Source organism: Staurois parvus, unplaced genomic scaffold, assembly GCF_062004578.1.
Source record: "Staurois parvus isolate SC_StPar_1 unplaced genomic scaffold, SC_StPar_1.0 ptg000603l, whole genome shotgun sequence".
Taxonomy (NCBI): domain Eukaryota; kingdom Metazoa; phylum Chordata; class Amphibia; order Anura; family Ranidae; genus Staurois; species Staurois parvus.
This window is the reverse complement of record NW_028318399.1, coordinates 28,648-48,850: the sequence shown is the minus strand read 5'-3', so window position 1 is coordinate 48,850 and position 20,203 is coordinate 28,648. Positions and strand designations below refer to the sequence as shown.

General features: G+C 47.9%; 2 protein-coding genes across 2 annotated transcripts in view; one reads left to right on the top strand and one right to left on the bottom strand.

Annotated features, from left to right (window-relative positions):
* The window catches only part of LOC149449814 (uncharacterized), a 29,066-nt gene extending 19,573 nt beyond the window's left edge, over positions 1-9,493 (top strand). Inside the window, exon 2 of the mRNA XM_089692731.1 lies at positions 7,299-9,493. Coding sequence (XP_089548857.1) covers positions 7,299-8,935 — 1,637 coding nt within the window. The 3' untranslated portion in view covers positions 8,936-9,493. The remainder of the gene's footprint in view (positions 1-7,298) is intronic.
* Positions 9,494-16,147: 6,654 nt separating this feature from the next.
* LOC149449813 (uncharacterized) lies at positions 16,148-19,495 on the bottom strand. The gene has a single exon (XM_089692733.1). The coding sequence runs from the start codon at positions 19,493-19,495 to the stop codon at positions 16,148-16,150; it is 3,348 nt and encodes a 1,115-aa protein (XP_089548859.1).
* Positions 19,496-20,203: the final 708 nt, after the last annotated feature.

Here is a 20,203-nt window from a genome sequence, read left to right as displayed (position 1 = left end):
GCCCTCAGTAACAATTCTGTGTCTGAGTAACGTTTCTGTGGCCCTAAGTAACGGTTCTGTGTCCCTGAGTAACAATTCTGTGTCCCTGAGTAACAATTCTGTGTCTGTCCCTGAGTAACAATTCTGTGTCCCTAAGTAACATTTCTGTGGCCCTAAGTAACGGTTCTGTGGCCCTCAGTAACAATTCTGTGTCCGAGTAACGTTTCTGTGGCCCTAAGTAACGGTTCTGTGGCCCTCAGTAACAATTCTGTGTCCCTCAGTAACAATTCTGTGTCTGTCCCTGAGTAACAATTCTGTGTCCCTAAGTAAAGTTTCTGTGGCCCTAAGTAACGGTTCTGTGGCCCTCAGTAACAATTCTGTGTCCGAGTAACGTTTCTGTGGCCCTAAGTAACAATTCTGTGTCCCTCAGTAACAATTCTGTGTCCCTGAGTAACAATTCTGTGTCTGTCACTGAGTAACAATTCTGTGGCCCTAAGTAACGGTTCTGTGGCCCTCAGTAACATCTCTGTGTCCCGGAGTAACAATTCTGTGTCTGTCCCTGAGTAACAATTCTGTGGCTCTAAGTAACGTTTCTGTGGCACTAAGTAACGGTTCTGTGGCCCTCAGTAACAATTCTGTGTCCCTGAGTAACGTTTCTGTGGCCCTAAGTAACGGTTCTGTGGCCCTCAGTAACAATTCTGTGTCTGTCCCTGAGTAACAATTCTGTGGCCCTAAGTAACGTTTCTGTGGCCCTCAGTAACAATTCTGTGTCCCTGAGTAACGTTTCTGTGGCCCTAAGTAACGGTTCTGTGGCCCTCAGTAACAATTCTGTGTCCCTCAGTAACAATTCTGTGTCTGTCCCTGAGTAACAATTCTGTGTCCCTAAGTAATGTTTCTGTGGCCCTAAGTAACGGTTCTGTGGCCCTCAGTAACAATTCTGTGTCCCTGAGTAACGTTTCTGTGGCCCTAAGTAACGGTTCTGTGGCCCTCAGTAACAATTCTGTGTCCCTCAGTAACAATTCTGTGTCTGTCCCTGAGTAACAATTTTGTGGCCCTAAGTAACGTTTCTGTGGCCCTAAGTAACGGTTCTGTGGCCCTCAGTAACAATTCTGTGTCCCTGAGTAACGTTTCTGTGGCCCTAAGTAACGGTTCTGTGGCCCTCAGTAACAATTCTGTGTCCCTCAGTAAGAATTCTGTGTCTGTCCCTGAGTAACAATTCTGTGGCCCTAAGTAACGTTTCTGTGGCCCTAAGTAACGGTTCTGTGGCCCTCAGTAACAATTCTGTGTCCCTGAGTAACGTTTCTGTGGCCCTAAGTAACGGTTCTGTGGCCCTCAGCAACAATTCTGTGTCCCTCAGTAACAATTCTGTGTCTGTCCCTGAGTAACAATTCTGTGGCCCTAAGTAACGTTTCTGTGGCCCTAAGTAACGGTTCTGTGGCCCTCAGTAACAATTCTGTGTCCCTGAGTAACGTTTCTGTGGCCCTTAGTAACGGTTCTGTGGCCCTCAGTAACAATTCTGTGTCCCTTAGTAACAATTCTGTGTCTGTCCCTGAGTAACAATTCTGTGGCCCTAAGTAACGGTTCTGTGGCCCTCAGTAACAATTCTGTGTCCCTGAGTAACGTTTCTGTGGCCCTAAGTAACGGTTCTGTGGCCCTCAGTAACAATTCTGTGTCTGTCCCTGAGTAACAATTCTGTGGCCCTAAGTAACGTTTCTGTGGCCCTAAGTAACGGTTCTGTGGCCCTCAGTAACAATTCTGTGTCCCTGAGTAACGTTTCTGTGGCCCTAAGTAACGGTTCTGTTGCCCTCAGTAACAATTCTGTGTCCCTCAGTAACAATTCTGTGTCTGTCCCTGAGTAACAATTCTGTGGCCCTAAGTAACGTTTCTGTGGCCCTAAGTAACGGTTCTGTTGCCCTCAGTAACAATTCTGTGTCCCTGAGTAACGTTTCTGTGGCCCTAAGTAACGGTTCTGTGGCCCTCAGTAACAATTCTGTGTCCCTCAGTAACAATTCTGTGTCTGTCCCTGAGTAACAATTCTGTGGCCCTAAGTAACGTTTCTGTGGCCCTAAGTAACAGTTCTGTGGCCCTCAGTAACAATTCTGTGTCCCTGAGTAACGTTTCTGTGGCCCTAAGTAACGGTTCTGTGGCCCTCAGTAACAATTCTGTGGCCCTCAGTAACAATTCTGTGTCTGTCCCTGAGTAACAATTCTGTGGCCCTAAGTAACGTTTCTGTGGCCCTAAGTAACGGTTCTGTGGCCCTCATTAACAATTCTGTGTCCCTGAGTAACGTTTCTGTGGCCCTAAGTAACGGTTCTGTGGCCCTCAGTAACAATTCTGTGTCCCTCAGTAACAATTCTGTGTCTGTCCCTGAGTAACAATTCTGTGGCCCTAAGTAATGTTTCTGTGGCCCTAAGTAACGGTTCTGTGGCCCTCAGTAACAATTCTGTGTCCCTGAGTAACGTTTCTGTGGCCCTAAGTAACGGTTCTGTGGCCCTCAGTAACAATTCTGTGTCCCTCAGTAACAATTCTGTGTCTGTCCCTGAGTAACAATTCTGTGGCCCTAAGTAACGTTTCTGTGGCCCTAAGTAACGGTTCTGTGGCCCTCAGTAACAATTCTGTGTCCCTGAGTAACGTTTCTGTGGCCCTAAGTAACGGTTCTGTGTCCCTCAGTAACAATTCTGTGTCCCTCAGTAACAATTCTGTGTCTGTCCCTGAGTAACAATTCTGTGGCCCTAAGTAACGGTTCTGTGGCCCTCAGTAACAATTCTGTGTCCCTGAGTAACGTTTCTGTGGCCCTAAGTAACGGTTCTGTGGCCCTCAGTAACAATTCTGTGTCTGTCCCTGAGTAACAATTCTGTGGCCCTAAGTAACGTTTCTGTGGCCCTAAGTAACGGTTCTGTGGCCCTCAGTAACAATTCTGTGTCCCTGAGTAACGTTTCTGTGGCCCTAAGTAACGGTTCTGTTGCCCTCAGTAACAATTCTGTGTCCCTCAGTAACAATTCTGTGTCTGTCCCTGAGTAACAATTCTGTGGCCCTAAGTAACGTTTCTGTGGCCCTAAGTAATGGTTCTGTTGCCCTCAGTAACAATTCTGTGTCCCTGAGTAACGTTTCTGTGGCCCTAAGTAACGGTTCTGTGGCCCTCAGTAACAATTCTGTGTCCCTCAGTAACAATTCTGTGTCTGTCCCTGAGTAACAATTCTGTGGCCCTAAGTAACGTTTCTGTGGCCCTAAGTAACAGTTCTGTGGCCCTCAGTAACAATTCTGTGTCCCTGAGTAACGTTTCTGTGGCCCTAAGTAACGGTTCTGTGGCCCTCAGTAACAATTCTGTGTCCCTCAGTAACAATTCTGTGTCTGTCCCTGAGTAACAATTCTGTGGCCCTAAGTAACGTTTCTGTGGCCCTAAGTAACGGTTCTGTGGCCCTCATTAACAATTCTGTGTCCCTGAGTAACGTTTCTGTGGCCCTAAGTAACGGTTCTGTGGCCCTCAGTAACAATTCTGTGTCCCTCAGTAACAATTCTGTGTCTGTCCCTGAGTAACAATTCTGTGGCCCTAAGTAACGTTTCTGTGGCCCTAAGTAACGGTTCTGTGGCCCTCAGTAACAATTCTGTGTCCCTGAGTAACGTTTCTGTGGCCCTAAGTAACGGTTCTGTGGCCCTCAGTAACAATTCTGTGTCCCTCAGTAACAATTCTGTGTCTGTCCCTGAGTAACAATTCTGTGTCCCTAAGTAACGGTTCTGTGTCCCTCAGTAACAATTCTGTGTCCCTGAGTAACGTTTCTGTGGCCCTAAGTAACGGTTCTGTGGCCCTCAGTAACAATTCTGTGTCCCTCAGTAACAATTCTGTGTCCCTAAGTAACGATTCTGTGGCCCTAAGTAACGATTCTGTGGCCCTAAGTAACGATTCTCTGTCCCTAAGTAACGTTTCTGTGGCCCTAACTCTGTCCCTAATACAGAGCGGTCTGCCTCTCTTGAATGACTGGAGGCAAATGGAGAATTCTAAAATGGCCGCCATTTATAGCTCGACCATTACACAGTGCTGGCTGGCTGGCTGGCTGCTGATTGGCTAATGCGATCACATGTCATTAATGAATGCATTATGGGTCAGCGCGCCTTGTCTGCGCGCCTTCCCAGACATCCCCGCTCCGTCGCCGCACATGTCGCCGCCATTTTAGGAAAAATTTCGATTCGCGCATCCGAAGTATGCTAATTTTCGGATTCGGCGCGAATCGAAATTTTTCCAATATTCGAAACGAATTCCACTTCGCCTACTTCGATTCGCTCATCTCTAGTATTTACATCCAAATCAGGTGAACGGTGTAGGAATTACAACAGTTGGCATATGTGCCTCCCACTTGTTAAGGGACCAAAAGTAATGGGACAGAATAATAATCATACATCAAACTTTCACTTTTTAATACTTTGTTGAAAATCCTTTGCAGTCAATTACAGCCTGAAGTGTGGAACGCATAGACATCCCCAGACGCTGGGTTTCATCCCTGGTGATGCTCTGCCAGGCCTCTACTGCAACTGTCTTCAGTTCCTGCTTGTTCTTGGGGCATTTTCCCTTCAGTTTTGTCTTCAGCAAGTGAAATGCTCAATCGGATTCAGGTCAGGTGATTGACTTGGCCATTGCAGAACATTCCACTTCTTTGGTTGCTTTTGCAGTCTGCTTTGGGTCATTGTCCATCTGCACTGTGAAGCGTCCAATGAGTTGTGAAGCATTTGGCTGAATATGAGCAGATAATATCCCCGAAACACTTCACAATTCATCCGGCTGCTTCTGTCAGCAGTCACATCATCAATAAATACAAGAGAAGCAGTTCCATTGGCAGCCATACATGCCCACGCCATGACACTACCACCACCATGATCACTGATGAGGTGGTATGCTTAGGATCATGAGCAGTTCCTTCTCCATCCTCTTCTCTTCCCATCACTCTGGTACAAGTTGATGTCGGTCTCATCTGTCCATAGGATGTTGTTCCAGAACTGTGAAGGCTTTTTTAGTTGTCGTTTGGCAAACTCTAATCTGGCCTTCCTGTTTTTGAGGCTCACCAATGGTTTCCATCTTGTGGTGAACCCTCTGTATTCACTCTGGTGAAGTCTTCTCTTGATTGGTGACTTTGACACACATACACCTACCTCCTGGAGGGTGTTCTTGATCTGGCCAACTGTTGTGAAGGGTGTTTTCTTCACCAGGGAAAGAATTCTTCGCTCATCCACCACAGTTGTTTTCCGTGGTCTTCCGGGTCTTTTGGTGTTGCTGAGCTCTCCGGTGCGTTCCTTCTTTTTAAGAATGTTCCAAACAGTTGTTTTGGCCACGCCCAATGTTTTTGCTATCTCTCTGATGGGTTTGTTTTGTTTTTTTAGCCTAATGATGGCTTCACTGATAGTGACAGCTCTTTGGATCTCATCTTGAGAGTTGACAGCAACAGATTCCAAATGCAAATAGCACACTTGAAATGAACTCTGGACCTTTTATCTGCTCATTGTAATTGGGATAATGAGGGAATAACGCACACCTGACCATGGAACAGCTGAGAAGCCAATTGTCCCATTACTTTTGGTCCCTTAACAAGTGGGAGGCACATATGCAAACTGTTGTAATTCCTACACGGTTCACCTGATTTGGATGTAAATACCCTCAAATTAAAGCTGACAGTCTGCAGTTAAAGCACATCTTGCTCGTTTCATTTCAAATCCATTGTGGTGGTGTATAGAGCCAAAAATGTTAGAATTGTGTCAATGTCCCAATATTTATGGACCTGACTGTATGTCCTCTGCCCTGCTGACCCCACGTACACTGCCACACTGACCCCTGTCCACTCCCCTTCTGACTAACCGTCCTCTGCCCTGCTGACCCCGCGTACACTGCCATACTGACCCCTGTCCACTCCCCTTCTGACTGCCTGTCCTCTGCCCTGCTGACCCCCTGTACATTGCCCTACAACTGCTGATCTCTGCCCTTTGCTCTGATAATTCCTGTCCTCTGCCCTGCTGACCCCCTGTACACTGGCATACAAACTGCTGAACTCTGCAATACACTACCATACTGACCCTTGTCATCCTCTCTGCTGACTGCCTGTCCTCTGCCCTGCTGACCCCCTGTACACTGCCCTACAACTGCTGATCTCTGCCCTTTGCTCTGATAATTCCTTTCCTCTGCCCTGCTGACCCCCTGTACACTGCCCTACAACTGCTGATCTCTGCCCTTTGCTCTGATAATTCCTGTCCTCTGCCCTGCTGACCCCCTGTACACTGTCCTACAACTGCTGATCTCTGCCCCTTGCTCTGATAATTCCTTTCCTCTGCCCTGCTGACCCACTGTACACTGCCCTACAACTGCTGATCTCTGCCCTTTGCTCTGATAATTCCTTTCCTCTGCCCTGCTGACCCCCTGTACATTGCCCTACAACTGCTGATCTCTGCCCTTTGCTCTGATAATTCCTGTCCTCTGCCCTGCTGACCCCCTGTATACTGGCCTACAAACTGCTGAACCCAGCAATACACTACCATACTGACCCCTGTCCTCCGCTTTGCTGACTTCTCATCCTCTGCCCTACTGACCCCCTGTACACTGCCCTACAACTGCTGATCTCTGCCCTTTGCTCTGATAATTCTTGTCCTCTGCCCTGCTGACCCCCTGTATACTGGCCTACAAACTGCTGTCTCCTGCAATACCCTACCATACTGACCCTTGTCCTCCATTTTGCTGACTGACCGTCCTCTGCCCTGCTGACCCCCTGTACACTGTCCTGCAACTACTGATCTCTGCCCTTTGCTCTGATAATTCCTGTCCTCTGCCCTGCTGACCCCCAGTACACTCTGCTACTGATTCCTGTTTTTGCATGCTGCCCTGCTGACCTCCTATCCTCTGTCCCCTAACATTTTTTACTGCACCCTCATATAAGACCAGCTAGATCCAACCCTGAATCCCACCATATTCACCTATCATTGGCATCCCAGTGTTTGATACCCCACCTTTTGAACTTAGTTTTGTTTGTTCCCCAATTACCCCTACTTAGTCCTTACATTTCTCTCTGAATCCACCCTTCTTGCCCCCCCTCCCTTTGCCTTTCCCTAACGGTGATTATACTGGTTCTAGTTTGAAAGCGGAATGGTAGTGGGAGCCAATGACAGGTATTAGAAGGCTCTACTGTGTTTCTCACAAATTAAATGGGAGGGTGGGGTTTGGTTCATTTTAGCCCACCTCACCATAACCTGTTGGGTTGTTCTCCTTTGTATAATTTTCAATGTTTGGTGACTTCTTATTTTTACCGTATAAAGAAGTTGTCAATAATTGTTTCTTGATTTTATAGGTAAACAAGGAGTTTTTTCTATAGTAGAAGATTGTAAAAAGTCTCTACTACTGAAACTAAACAAGTACTTGAGCAGCAAAAGCAAGGCTGGATTCCTGACCATTTACAAGATGAACATGCAGCGTGTGCAGCACCAGAAGATATGGGAATATGGAACACCAAAGGCCGATAAGAAAAACAAAGTGATCATGATGGTTGGGGAAACCGGATCTGGTAAAACAACCTTGATTAACACTATGGTCAACTGTATCTTTGGTGTGGATTGGAAGGATGATCATCGCCTCCAACTAATTGAGGAGAGTAGTGAGAGGACTCAAGCTCACAGCCAAACATCAAGTGTCACCATCTACCAGATCAACCACGAAGATAACTTCCAAATCCCGTACTCCATAACCATCATTGACACTCCGGGGTTTGGAGACACCAGAGGGATAAGCTACGATGAGAAAATCATGCAGAAGATAAGAGAATTTTTTTCCAAATGCAAATTTACGGAAATTGATGCTATTTGCTTTGTGGTCCAGTCTACTTTGGCTCGGTTAACTCCAACACAGGTGTACATCTATGACAATGTTTTGTCTATATTTGGTAATGACATCAAGGATAATATAGTCTTCTTCACAACTTTTGCCGACGTCCAGGAACCAAACGTCCTCTCGGCAATTGTGGAAGCTGACGTTCCCTGTGCCAAATCTAAAGATGGAAAACCTGTGTATTTTAAGGTCAACAACAGCATGGTGTACGCTAATAACCACTCCGAAAAAGTGGATGACTATGCGTGCATGACTCATGAAATACAGTGGATGATGGGAATGAGGAGCATTAAGGAATTTCTTTTACACTTTTTGCCTGGAATAGCCAGTAAAAATTTAAACTTAACAAAGAAAGTTTTAGCAGAAAGACATGCTTTGGAGGTAGTTTTGGATGGACTTGTCCAAAAAATTGAGGAGGCAATGTTTAAACAGCATGAACTGGAAGAAACCAAAAAAAATCTGCATGAACACAAGACGGATATTGAAAAGAACGAGCATTTTCAATTTGAGGTGACAGAAACCGTAAAAAAAAAGATAGAGTCTGAGAATGAATACTCAACCAACTGTCGTGAGTGCAACTCTACATGTCACCGAGACTGCCTCGTGTATTTTGACTCCCTGGTTTATTTTTGTGAAGTTTTTAATGTGAAGGGAAATTGTCGTGTGTGCGGACATAAGTCTGCCACACACTTTTCAGAAGCATCTTACTGGCAAACTCTCGTTAACAAAAAAATTAAAAGTTATTTTGAAGTAAAAGAAAGATATGAAAAGGAGGAGAAGAAGACGATGACCCCGGAAAAGGTTCTCCAAAAATTGAAGGATGACATTAAGAAGGCAGAGGATGAAGCCCAGGATCTTATTCAGAAGGTTGCCAAGATCCTCAAACGTCTCCAGGAGATCGCCTTAAAGCCGAACCCAATGTCTGCTGTGGATTACATCCGGCTACTCATCCAAAAAGAGGGGCTGGAAGGAAAGAGTGGATTCATGGAGAGAATTAAAATGCTGGAAGAAGCCATTAAAAAATGTAATATTAAAAGTAATATTCAATGTCAAGGAGCAGGTGCCAGCTTTGACACAGTTGTCAATCAGGATAGTCCCAAATAGAGAACAGATAGAAAGTAGGTGGGAAAATATATGTTTATGCCTACAGCTACTTACTGGTTTTTTTTTTCTTGACCAATACAAAAAAAAGTAGAGCAAATAAAATCAGTGAATTGGTGGACAGGCAAAGCTCATAGTATTTAGTCGCATTCAACTTGACTTGTTCTCTTTGAGGCGTTGACTGCCCCGTTGTACGCTGTGATTTTATGTGATAGAAGGCTTAAATGCTATCTTGAGTCTGGGTCCAATGTCAACTATTTAGAACCATCTATACATGAGCCTAAGTGGGTTAACATACCACTCCACCAAACGATGTGCCTACTTGTATATCCCGGAATTGATTTTTTTTACTTGATTGTATAATCTTTTAAACCTTTCTACTATCAATACTCCTTGTTGGTCCTGAAGAACCGGATGAAACCGTGAAACGCGTAGACCTACGTTCAAGGGCATACAGTAATGCATTGGAAGATTTATGATATTCGTGATTTTATCTTATGCACAATCTGACATCATGTCTACATTTTAAAGATATATATTTGAATAAAATTGATTCTTTTATACACGTCCCAGCCACTTTATTAGGTCCACCTTGCTAGTACTGGGTTTGACCCCCCTTTTGCCTTCAGAACTGCTTTAATTCTTCATGGCATAGATTAAACAAGGTGTTGGAAACATCAGAAATAAATATCTAGGGAGAGACGGACAGTTATCAGGGGTGGTCCAAGGAAAGTCTCCTATTCCAAACTCCCCACCTAGCTTGCAAAATGGATGCTGCTGATTGGAGCTTAGTATATTCCACCCATAGAGAAGAGTGTGGAGTTGGGAGGTAATTTGTTCTCTGGGACTTTTATCCCCTACAGAGAAGGGAGGGGGTCCATGTCTGAAAATATTTTTTGGCCTGGTCTCTCAAAGACAAGGTGAGAGTTTCCATCTGTTGAATGTCACAAACCTTAGTAAACCAGTACTCTACACTCTCCATTGGGTCCACCTTGCTAGTACAGATTTGGACCCCCTTTTGCCTTCAGAACTGCCTCCATTCTTCGTGGCATAGATTGAACAAGGTGTTGGAAACATTCCTCAGAGATTTTGGTCCATATTGACATGGTAGCATCACACAATTACTGCACATCCATGAACTGTGGACACAAGGCAGAATGGATCCATGCTTTCATGTTGTTTATGCAAAATGTTGACCCTACCATCTGAATGTTGCAGCTGAAATCCAGGACTCCTCAGGGCAGGCAATGTTTTTCTTATCTTCTATTGTCCAATTATGTTGAGGCTGTGTGAATTGTAGCCTCCGTTTCCTATTCTTAGTGGTTGGGAGTGGCACCCGGTGTGGTCTTTTGCTGCTGTAGCCCATCTGCTTCAAGGTTGGATGAGTTGTGCATTCAGAGATGGTATTCTGCATACCTTGGTTGTAACGAGGGGTTATTTGAATCACTGTTGCCTTTCTATCATCTCTAACCAGTCTGCCCATTCTCCTGTGACATCAACAAGGAATTTTCCACCACACAACTGCCGCTCACTGGATATTTTCTCTTTTTAAGACCATTCTCTGTAAACTCTAGAGATGGTTGTGCTCAGGGGCGGACTGACAACTCATGGGGCAATAGGGGATCATGGGGCCCCTGTGTCCTTGCCCAAACTCAAAAAAGCCTATAAAAAAGGTGCCAGGGGCATCTCATGAGGCCCCCTACTGACCCCGGGCCCTCGGGCAGTGCCCGAGTTTCCAAGTGGTCAGTCCGCCTCTGGTTGTGCATGAAAATCCCAGTAGATCAGCAGTTTTTTAAATAATCAGACCAGCCCGTCTGGCACCAATAACCATGCCACGTTCAATTGCACTTGAAAGAATAATGCCCCATTGTTGTTGTCAGTGGAAGGAATAGTACTCCATCATTGGTGTCAGTGAGAGGAATAGTTCCCCTATCCCTGGTGTCAGTGGAAGGAATTGTGCCTTGTATCAGAGGGAGGAATAGTGCCTCAGGAGCAAAGTAAAGGGAAACTGCAAGCTGCATCTGCCTGCAGGCCACAGTTTGTAGCAGGTGCGTAACTATAGGGGTTGCAGTTGCAACCTGGCCTCATGCTCCAGGGGGCCTTTGCGGCCTGTTGTACACCTGCATAGGAGGGGCGGTGGGGGCGACAGCTGCAGGAGGAAAGTGGAGGGCATCAGTTCCTCTATAAGTCGCCAATCCTATCCAGGTCCTGCTGCCAGGTCTGTGTGCGATGTCCAGCTTGTCCTACAAATGCCTAAGGAACTCCCGCACCACCTCACTGATATGCTCCGCATTCATCTGCCGATTGAAGTTCGCAGTGCTCAGCACTGTGTGAGGGATCACTGGAGGGAGCGGGGTGGTGATGGAGGGGGGGATTGGGACATGATGGTCTGGTAGTGCGGGAGAGGAGCCGACAGCAACCAAGGGCCACCTAGGCCTGTGACAGCATGGTCGGGTTAATATTAACCCCGCCCCACTCCCCTGAGCCCACCCTGCCCCCCCCCTTCCATGAGCCATTTACGGTCAGTGGGAGGGGGGAAAGAGGAGGTGTCATGAGGGTTTAGAGACTTGTAACCCTGCCCTCTCTCACTGAGCCAGCTCTGCCCTCCTGTCCCGGAGCCTTACACCTGTCAGTGGGTGGGGTAAAGAGGACCTGTCTTGGGGGAGGGGATTAGAGATTGGTAACCCCACCATCCTTTTCCTGAGCCATACACCAGTCAGTGGGAGGGGTATAGAGGACCTGTCTTGGGGGAAGGGGATTAGAGATTGGTAATCCCACCCCCCTGTCCTTGTGCCTACCCCACCATCCTTTTCCTGAGCCATACACCAGTCAGTGGGAGGGGTAAAGAGGACCTGTCATGGGGAAGGGGATCCAGAGAAGGCTGAACTACAAGCCCAGAAGTGGGGGGGAGGGAAAACAAAGTTTTACTTACACCCGACTACCATCTATGACTGACCTCCAAGAGTGGGGGGTGTTAAGGAACAATATTTTATATATGATATATATATATATATAAATATATAATATGACCCACCTCCAATCTTTGACTGACCCTGGGGGTGTATTTATACCCGGTAATACTCCCCCAATGACAATAGAGTTTATATGTGACCAGTGGCGTAACTACAGGGGTCGCAATTGTGACCCGACCCCATGTTCCAGGAAGCCCATACAGCACCCATGTACACATTAATAGGAGGGGCAGTGGGGGCGGCATATAGAGGAACCGATGCCCTCCATTTTCTTCCTGTAACAGCGACTGCAGGAGGAAAATGAAGGGCATCGGTTCCTCTACATACCGTCCCTCCTATCCAAGTCCTGCTGCTCCCCAGGCCCCAGGATCAGAGGGAAGGGCCCCAGCCAGGGGTAGGGGGGCCCTTCATGGTTTCTTGTACCAGGGCCCTGAAGGTTCTAGTTACACCACTGGTTTAGAGACCACTGGTATAAATAATACTCTGCAACCACTGAAGGAGCCTTATCCCAGTACAGGTATTGAGCGGGAAATGATTGACTTCGAAAGGAAATATTGTTGACCCTGTAAAATAACTGATCATCCGTTGGGTAATGGGGAATGGATATATTCTTGAAATGGGTGGAAGAAGACAAGTGTATAAACTGGGGTGCCTTGATATGGGTTTGCATTTAGACTAAGGGCTAGAGCTACCCGGGAGGTTTTTATGTGGCCCCATAATTATAGGGTTAGCAAATGATCCTGACGCAGATGGAACAAACGGCTCTCAATGAAAGTCCCAGACCAACGATGCTCCGACCATGCTCCACGCCACCGATCAGTACAAAATACGGCACGCTGCTCACTCCCAGTGATTGATCCATGAATGAGCCACCAACTATCTCCTCTGTAACTCTAGACCAGGAGTCTCCAAGCTATGGCCCTCCAGGTGTTGAGGAACTGCAAGTCCCATGAGGCCTTGCAAGACTCTGATAGCCACAGGCAAGACTCCCAGAGACAGAGGCATAATGGGACTTGTAGTACTTCAACAGCTGGAGGGCCATAGTTTGGAGACCCTTGCTGTAGAACAACTCAAGTGTGTTAAATCTGACATACAAGAAAACAGTGAAAATGAGCAGATGAAATGCATATATGTCAGCAAGACCGGGACTAGGGGTGGGCAGGAGGAGCGGCTGCCCTGGGCACTGTGTTATCATGTGACTCTGGGGGGGAGGGGATTTGTGTTGGGAGGGGGAATTGGGGGGGGGGGCAGCTGGGAGCAAGAACTGTTCTAGGAGGGGAAATTTGGGGAGGTGTGCTAGGAGTGGTGATTTGTTGGAGTGTGGCTTCCTCGTGCGGAGCGATGCGTTTCAGCCAATGGTCCCCTTTTCCGGCAAGTCTTCCAGTGCTCTGCAAAGGCGGGTATTAGAGCTCAAAGACAATCCTTCCCCTGTCCCTCCCTCTCCAAGCTCCTCCTCCTCGCCGGTGATTGCTGGATTTGTAGCAAAGGGAAAACACACAGGCGGCCAATCACCGGCGAGGAGGCGGAGCATGGAGAGGAGGAGCAGAGTGGCAGCGTGAAGATCGAAGAAGCTGATCGGAGTGAGGGACCAGCCAGAGCCAGTGAATAGAAGGAGAGTGGCCGGAGAAGGAAGACAGCTGATCGGCTATTCCTCCCACTGACACCAAGAATGGGGCACTATTCCTCCCACTGACACCAATGAGGGGACACTATTCCTCCCACTGACACCAATGATGGGGCACTATTCCTCCCACTGACACCAATGATGGGGCACTATTCCTCCCACTGACACCAATGATGGGGCACTATTCCTCCCACTGACACCAATGATGGGGCACTATTCCTCCCATTGACACCAATGATGGGGCACAATTGATCTTTTATTTAAAAGAATCAAGCAACAGAATTTTATACAAAAGTAAAAAACATAACCATAGTACAGTCATACAACAGAAAACAAAAGGAATGTACAGTCATGTCCAGAATATACAATATATACAGAGTTTACTACCAACATTTTCAGACTATTGAAAACTATTTTCATAAAGCAACAGAGAGGGCCTAAGAGGCACAACCCATCGCCTATGTACATCATCTATGTACGCCCGTCACCTATGTACACCTATCATCTATGTACGCCCGTCACCTATGTACACCTATCATCTATGTACGCCCATCACCTATGTACATTTATCATCTATGTACGCCCGTCACCTATGTACACCTATCATCTATGTACTCCCGTCACCTATGTACATCTATCATCTATGTACGCCCATCACCTATGTACACCTATCATCTATGTACGCCCATCACCTATGTACACCTATCATCTATGTACGCCCGTCACCTGTGTACACCTATCATCTATGTACACCATCACCTGTGTACGCCCGTCACCTGTGTACACCCGCCACCTGTGTACACCCGTCACCTGTGTACTCCCGTCACCTGTGTACGCCCGTCACCTGTTGTCAAGGATTCGCTTAAAACGATCACCCTGTCACGTGTCCACCACACGCCACGCCCACAGCGACTAGCTAACCGTGACGCACGCGTGCGGCCGAGACAGGGTGGTAAAGAGGGGGAATAAAGAGATTTACACTTAAATATCTCAAACCGTATATAAGATCAGCCGTGATACCTTTTCACAGCCCGCACTACCTCTGGCCACCACCAGATGGAGACTCCACTCCAATCCAGCTGGTCGGCCACACACTGGCAGATACGATCTTACATACAACCTGATGCCCTGATTAGAGTTGAGGACCAGCTTAGTAATCACACACCCTTCTAAAGGTCCCTTCAGCTATCCTAGCTTGAACCCCGGTGTTGATAACCCTTCCACTGTCCACACACCCCCACACCAGACGCACCACAAAGGTAGCCTGCCACCACCCAACAGTTTATCCGCAGAATGGTCTGTTGAGACACCACACACATACAGATCTCCGTCTGGCAGATCTGTTACCTTTGCAATCTGCGTGCAATCTGCCCACTCACAGTGCAGTTGCATACAGATTGGCAATGAGCTTAACCGAGCGTTTTAAAGGCACTAAAATACAATACAATATAACCCAATCTAATCTCTCCAATCTAGTCTCTCTGATCTAATCTCTCCGAAGATATGAGCACGTGCTTAAATACACAGAAGTTCACTAATTAATTTTAAGATTTAATTTCCCAAAGTGGGCAGTGCATAAAATATGTACAAAAGATAAAAGGTTACAGCAAATACAAAGATATAAGAAGACACACAAATGACTAATTACTATAAAATAAAAGGGAATAAAAAGACAGAATAACACTTTACCCTGCGGCTGGAGCAAGCCAGAAACTTGGCAATCCGCTAGTCAATCGAACCAGCTCCGTACGAATCACCCTGTCCAAATGTCCATGCGTTCAATTTATGGCGATTTGGACATGGGCGGCACATTAGTCTTCGGCCAATTGACTCTGGGGGAGGTGGTCCTGACCTGCCCACAAGAGGTACTGTGTATGGACCTGCCCAAGTTCAATTGGGCCGAGACTGGCCTGAACACCAAGTCGGGGATTGGATTTCTGACACCGGCGCATCAGCCCGATCGCAACAGTACCAAACACCATCCGACTGTCGCACCCCCGCGTCATCTAACCCTTCCATGCATTTCCCTGGCTTCCTCCCCAAGCCACAAATATGATTCTTATATGTAAATGTAGCGCACAGATTGGTCTGCACAAAGGAAGCATTTCCATCTCTCTCCAACTAATATTTTGGCTTTTATAAGAGATTAAACATACTTCTTTGATGTGAATATTACTTATAGAACTTTCTACAAAGGGCAGACAGTCTGTCTGCTGTCACTGACTTTCCCAGAAGGTGATAACCTGATTGACACACAAAAGTTGTCACCTCCAGGAACCTGGCTTTAGACTAATTAATGCTAAATGATGATTGGGTCTGTAAGGCCTATTGAGGAATTGTGTATAATACACATCTGACCCCAGACCATTTGTTTGTATCTTCTATTAATTTCCCTACTGCCCAGGGGCTCAATGTACATCCTTAATGACCAGACTGTTCCTGCACACACCTTTGTAATGAAAGGGCCTGACATAATCTAATCTACTCAACCTGTCATGGCTATGATACCATATTTCCACTCAAATCTTACATGTCCGTTACAATAAATCTTACATGTACATTACATCTCCCCTCTTCCAGATGACGCATAGCTGAGCCTAAATGGGTCGGCTAACGCGTCTACATAGAAGGTTCCCTAGGTTGGGGGGGGGGGAAGTTCTCCCAACTAAAGTTTGACACCGCTGACAGCTCAGCCCATCCCCCTGCCGATGGGGAAGGGCTTCTGCCCAGCTCTCTGACTGATCCCAAAGGGTTTGGGTCACCACTGGCCAGCAGATCCCCCTGCGGATCCATTTCATCTGCTGGCCCCCGACTATCAACTGGACGGGTACTGGCAAACCTGTCATTGTGCACTGTCAACATTTCCAGCCACTGGCCAGGGTCATCTGGTGGTTCGCCATTGGCTGCGACACCCAGATGCCTGAGCCTGACATAAGGTTGTTCCTGGGTGATCTGGACCTGGTTCCATGGCTTGGATACCAGAACCTCCACCCTTGGACCTGTCTCCCACACTTCTGCTCTTTCTGCCTCAGCCAGAGACCGGTCAGCACAACCCCTGAGTTCCTCCGGGCTGACATCAAACCTATCAGCCAGCAAGAATACAGGGTTGTCAGCTCCAGCCTCTGAGAAAGCAGATTCAGAGGGGGTCAATGTTCCCCCATCATCCTGTGATCCTCCCCTTGCTGTGCACAGCAATGAGTCCTCAATCATGATACTCATAGCTGTGGGGACAAAGGATAAATCCACAGACTTTACTCCACCAGGGGTCATCCTCTGACCCGTGCCACACCCTTCTACTCTGTCCTCCTCAGCAGAACATCTGCCAGCACCACACCTGAGCTCCTCCAGGCCAACCTCAAACCTATCAGCCTGGAAGGACTCAGTGATGTCAGCTGCAGCTGCTGAGGTGGAAGACACTGATTGGGCTGAATTTGCCCCAACATCCTGCAGACTTCCCTCTGCAACACACAGAAATGAGTCTGCACTGGCAGCACCCATGACTGTGGTGACAGAGGGGAAGGTTACAGAAGGAAAAATTCCACTAGGGGTTGTCCTCTGACCCAAGTCACACACTTCTACCCCGTCCTCAGCAGAGCGTCTGTCAGCACCCATGAGTTCCTCTGGGCTGGCATCAGATGTAACAGCCTCTGGGAACTTGGTGTCATCAGCCACAGCTACTGAGGGGGTAGAGTCAGAATGAATCAGACTTAAACCCTCACACTGTGGTCCCTCCTCTGTGCACCACAGCCCAGGATCCAAAATGGCATTAGTGGTATCTGTGGTGTCAGGGGAGCAGACAACAGAGAACTTCATCCCACAAGGGGCGAGGGGCACACAACACTGGTCTACTGAAACCCAATGTGCCTTTTCCCTGGGGACTTCAGAAGAACATTCTGTTGCTTTACATAGGGGTAAACAACCAAATTCCTTTTCCCCATGCACCCCCATCCTGCTATCCACCACTGGCGGTCCTTCAGCCAGACCCCTGAGATCCTCTGGGCTGCCGTCAATTCTCACAGCTCCAGGGGACTCAGAGCTATCTGCCACAGGTGCCAGGTGGACAACAGTCTGAGGAGACCTTAGGCCCTCTGGGCCATGTTCACAAGGGTCCAACCCAGCTAGATTGGGCCCTTCCACAGACAGTTCCTCTGTAGCAGTGGGCAATGACTGGTCCGGGGCCACCTGGTGGGCACCCCGAGTCACCACTGCACCAGAGGGAAGGTCTGCCTTGCACATGTCATTACATTCATCATCACATAAACCATTATCAGTTGCAGAGTCCTCTGTGATTTTAAACTCTTCTCCAGGCCTTGACTCCAGACATCCACTAGAGCCAGGCCCTGGTACACAGTCCTTCACCCTCTGACCCTCCCCAGAATCCCCAGTCTTCATGGAGTCTTCAATCAGTCTTTTACATGAGTCCAGGGCCTCAGGTGGTGAGGTAGGTTCTAGGGGTGCTTGATATGGCTCATAATGGGCTACCAACCGTCCCAGGTCAGTACCCAATAATACTCTCGTGGGAATGGCATCTGTTACACCCACTTTTCTCATTCCTCTCCCAGCTCCCCAGTCTAAATAAACACAGGCCGTGGGGACAGCTGGGTTGATGCCCCCAACCCCCTTTACAGTCATGGTCTTACCAGGAATAAGATCCTCAGGGCTCACCAGTTCTGGATGCACTAAAGTCACCTCCGCTCCGCTGTCCCTCAGGCCGGTGGTAACTCTGCCACCCACAGTGACAGGCTGCATGTTATCGGCGAGCCCTCTTGCATTCCTGGAAACACACAAAACAGTAGACTCCAGGCGGGTTGTCTTGGTAGAAGGTGGGACAGCCTTCTTTTTCTCAGGGCAGGATACACTGAGATGACCTATCCGGTGGCACAAAAAACCTCTCCGGGTATCCACAGTTGTTGGGGCGGCTCCTAAAGGTCTGGATGCCTTGGTCTTCTGGATGTCCGGAGAAGAGCGGCCGGTTGCCTTTCCTCCCTTCCAGCTGGGTTCAGTAGTCCTCCAGGTGCTAGGCATTCTGTTAGCCGCATAGGAGTCAGCTATTTCTGCTGCTTGATCCACTGTCTTGGGATCTCGGTCAAGTACAAACTGCCTGACCTCAAAAGGACATGTCTGTAGGAACTGGTCCTTAATCATGAGTTCCTGTAGGGCGCCAAAGGTGCTTACGGACAGTCCCTTTAGCCATTGCTGGAAAGCAGTGCGCTGACTGCAGACGAGGTCCATGTAGCTGTCATTAGGACCTCGATGCAATGTCCTGAAACGCTTGCGGTACACCTCTGGCGTGAGCTGGTACCGTTTAACAATGGCCTGTTTAAGAGTCTCATAGTCCCTTTCTTGGCCCTCCGGAAGACTCAGAAGCACATCCAGGGCCTTGCCTTTCAGCCCTGGGATGAGGTACTGTGCCCATTGCTCCTTGGGCAGGAGGTATTGACGACAAGTCCTCTCAAACCCTTGTAAAAAAGTGTCCATATCCCCATCCACGTCCATGGTGGGGAATTTGTCCAGGGAAACTCTGTGTATCCGTTCTTCCCTGGACTCAGTGTTACCAGCGGACCGGTTCTGCTGCAGCCGGAGTTTTTCTAGCTCCAGTTCATGTCGCCATTGTCCTTCCCGATCTTTTCGTCTGTCCTCTGCTTCCCGGCGCTCCGAAATGAACTTGATGCGTAATGCTTCACTGACTGGGCCCAGCAGCTGTAGATCATCCCGCAGGGACAATGAATGGGCTTCCAGTTGGCTCTCTCGGATGGCACCACGATCCACATCCGGTGACTGGGAAAGCGGCTGTTCCACATCCTGTGGCTCCACATCCACGTCTCGCTCCTCCCCGTCTTTCTCGACCAGGGCATGGATCATCTGCTCCTTTGTCTGGTCCCTTGTGGTCGGGATACCTCTGATCTCGCACAGATTCATCAGGTCATCTCGACTTTGCTTCTTGTAGCTGATTACTGTCTCAGCCATTTTGCCAAAATAAAAGATAGAAAAGAAAAACAAAGAAAGGGGGGGGGGGAGCAAATAGCCAAGTATGTCTTCTACAAAACAAAAATTATGCACTGAGTGAGCTTCTGTAGGTCAGTCACTTCTACCAAGCTTCTAACCTTTAGTACATGGGTTAAATGAATAAACCATGCACTAATGTACTAAGCAGATCCCACTGCTGCCACCAACTGTCAAGGATTCGCTTAAAACGATCACCCTGTCACGTGTCCACCACACGCCACGCCCACAGCGACTAGCTAACCGTGACGCACGCGTGCGGCCGAGACAGGGTGGTAAAGAGGGGGAATAAAGAGATTTACACTTAAATATCTCAAACCGTATATAAGATCAGCCGTGATACCTTTTCACAGCCCGCACTACCTCTGGCCACCACCAGATGGAGACTCCACTCCAATCCAGCTGGTCGGCCACACACTGGCAGATACGATCTTACATACAACCTGATGCCCTGATTAGAGTTGAGGACCAGCTTAGTAATCACACACCCTTCTAAAGGTCCCTTCAGCTATCCTAGCTTGAACCCCGGTGTTGATAACCCTTCCACTGTCCACACACCCCCACACCAGACGCACCACAAAGGTAGCCTGCCACCACCCAACAGTTTATCCGCAGAATGGTCTGTTGAGACACCACACACATACAGATCTCCGTCTGGCAGATCTGTTACCT

Excerpts from the sequence above, each read along its gene's own strand:
- LOC149449813 (XM_089692733.1), bottom strand. The coding sequence starts at position 19,495 with ATGGCTGAGACAGTAATCAGCTACAAGAAGCAAAGTCGAGATGACCTG.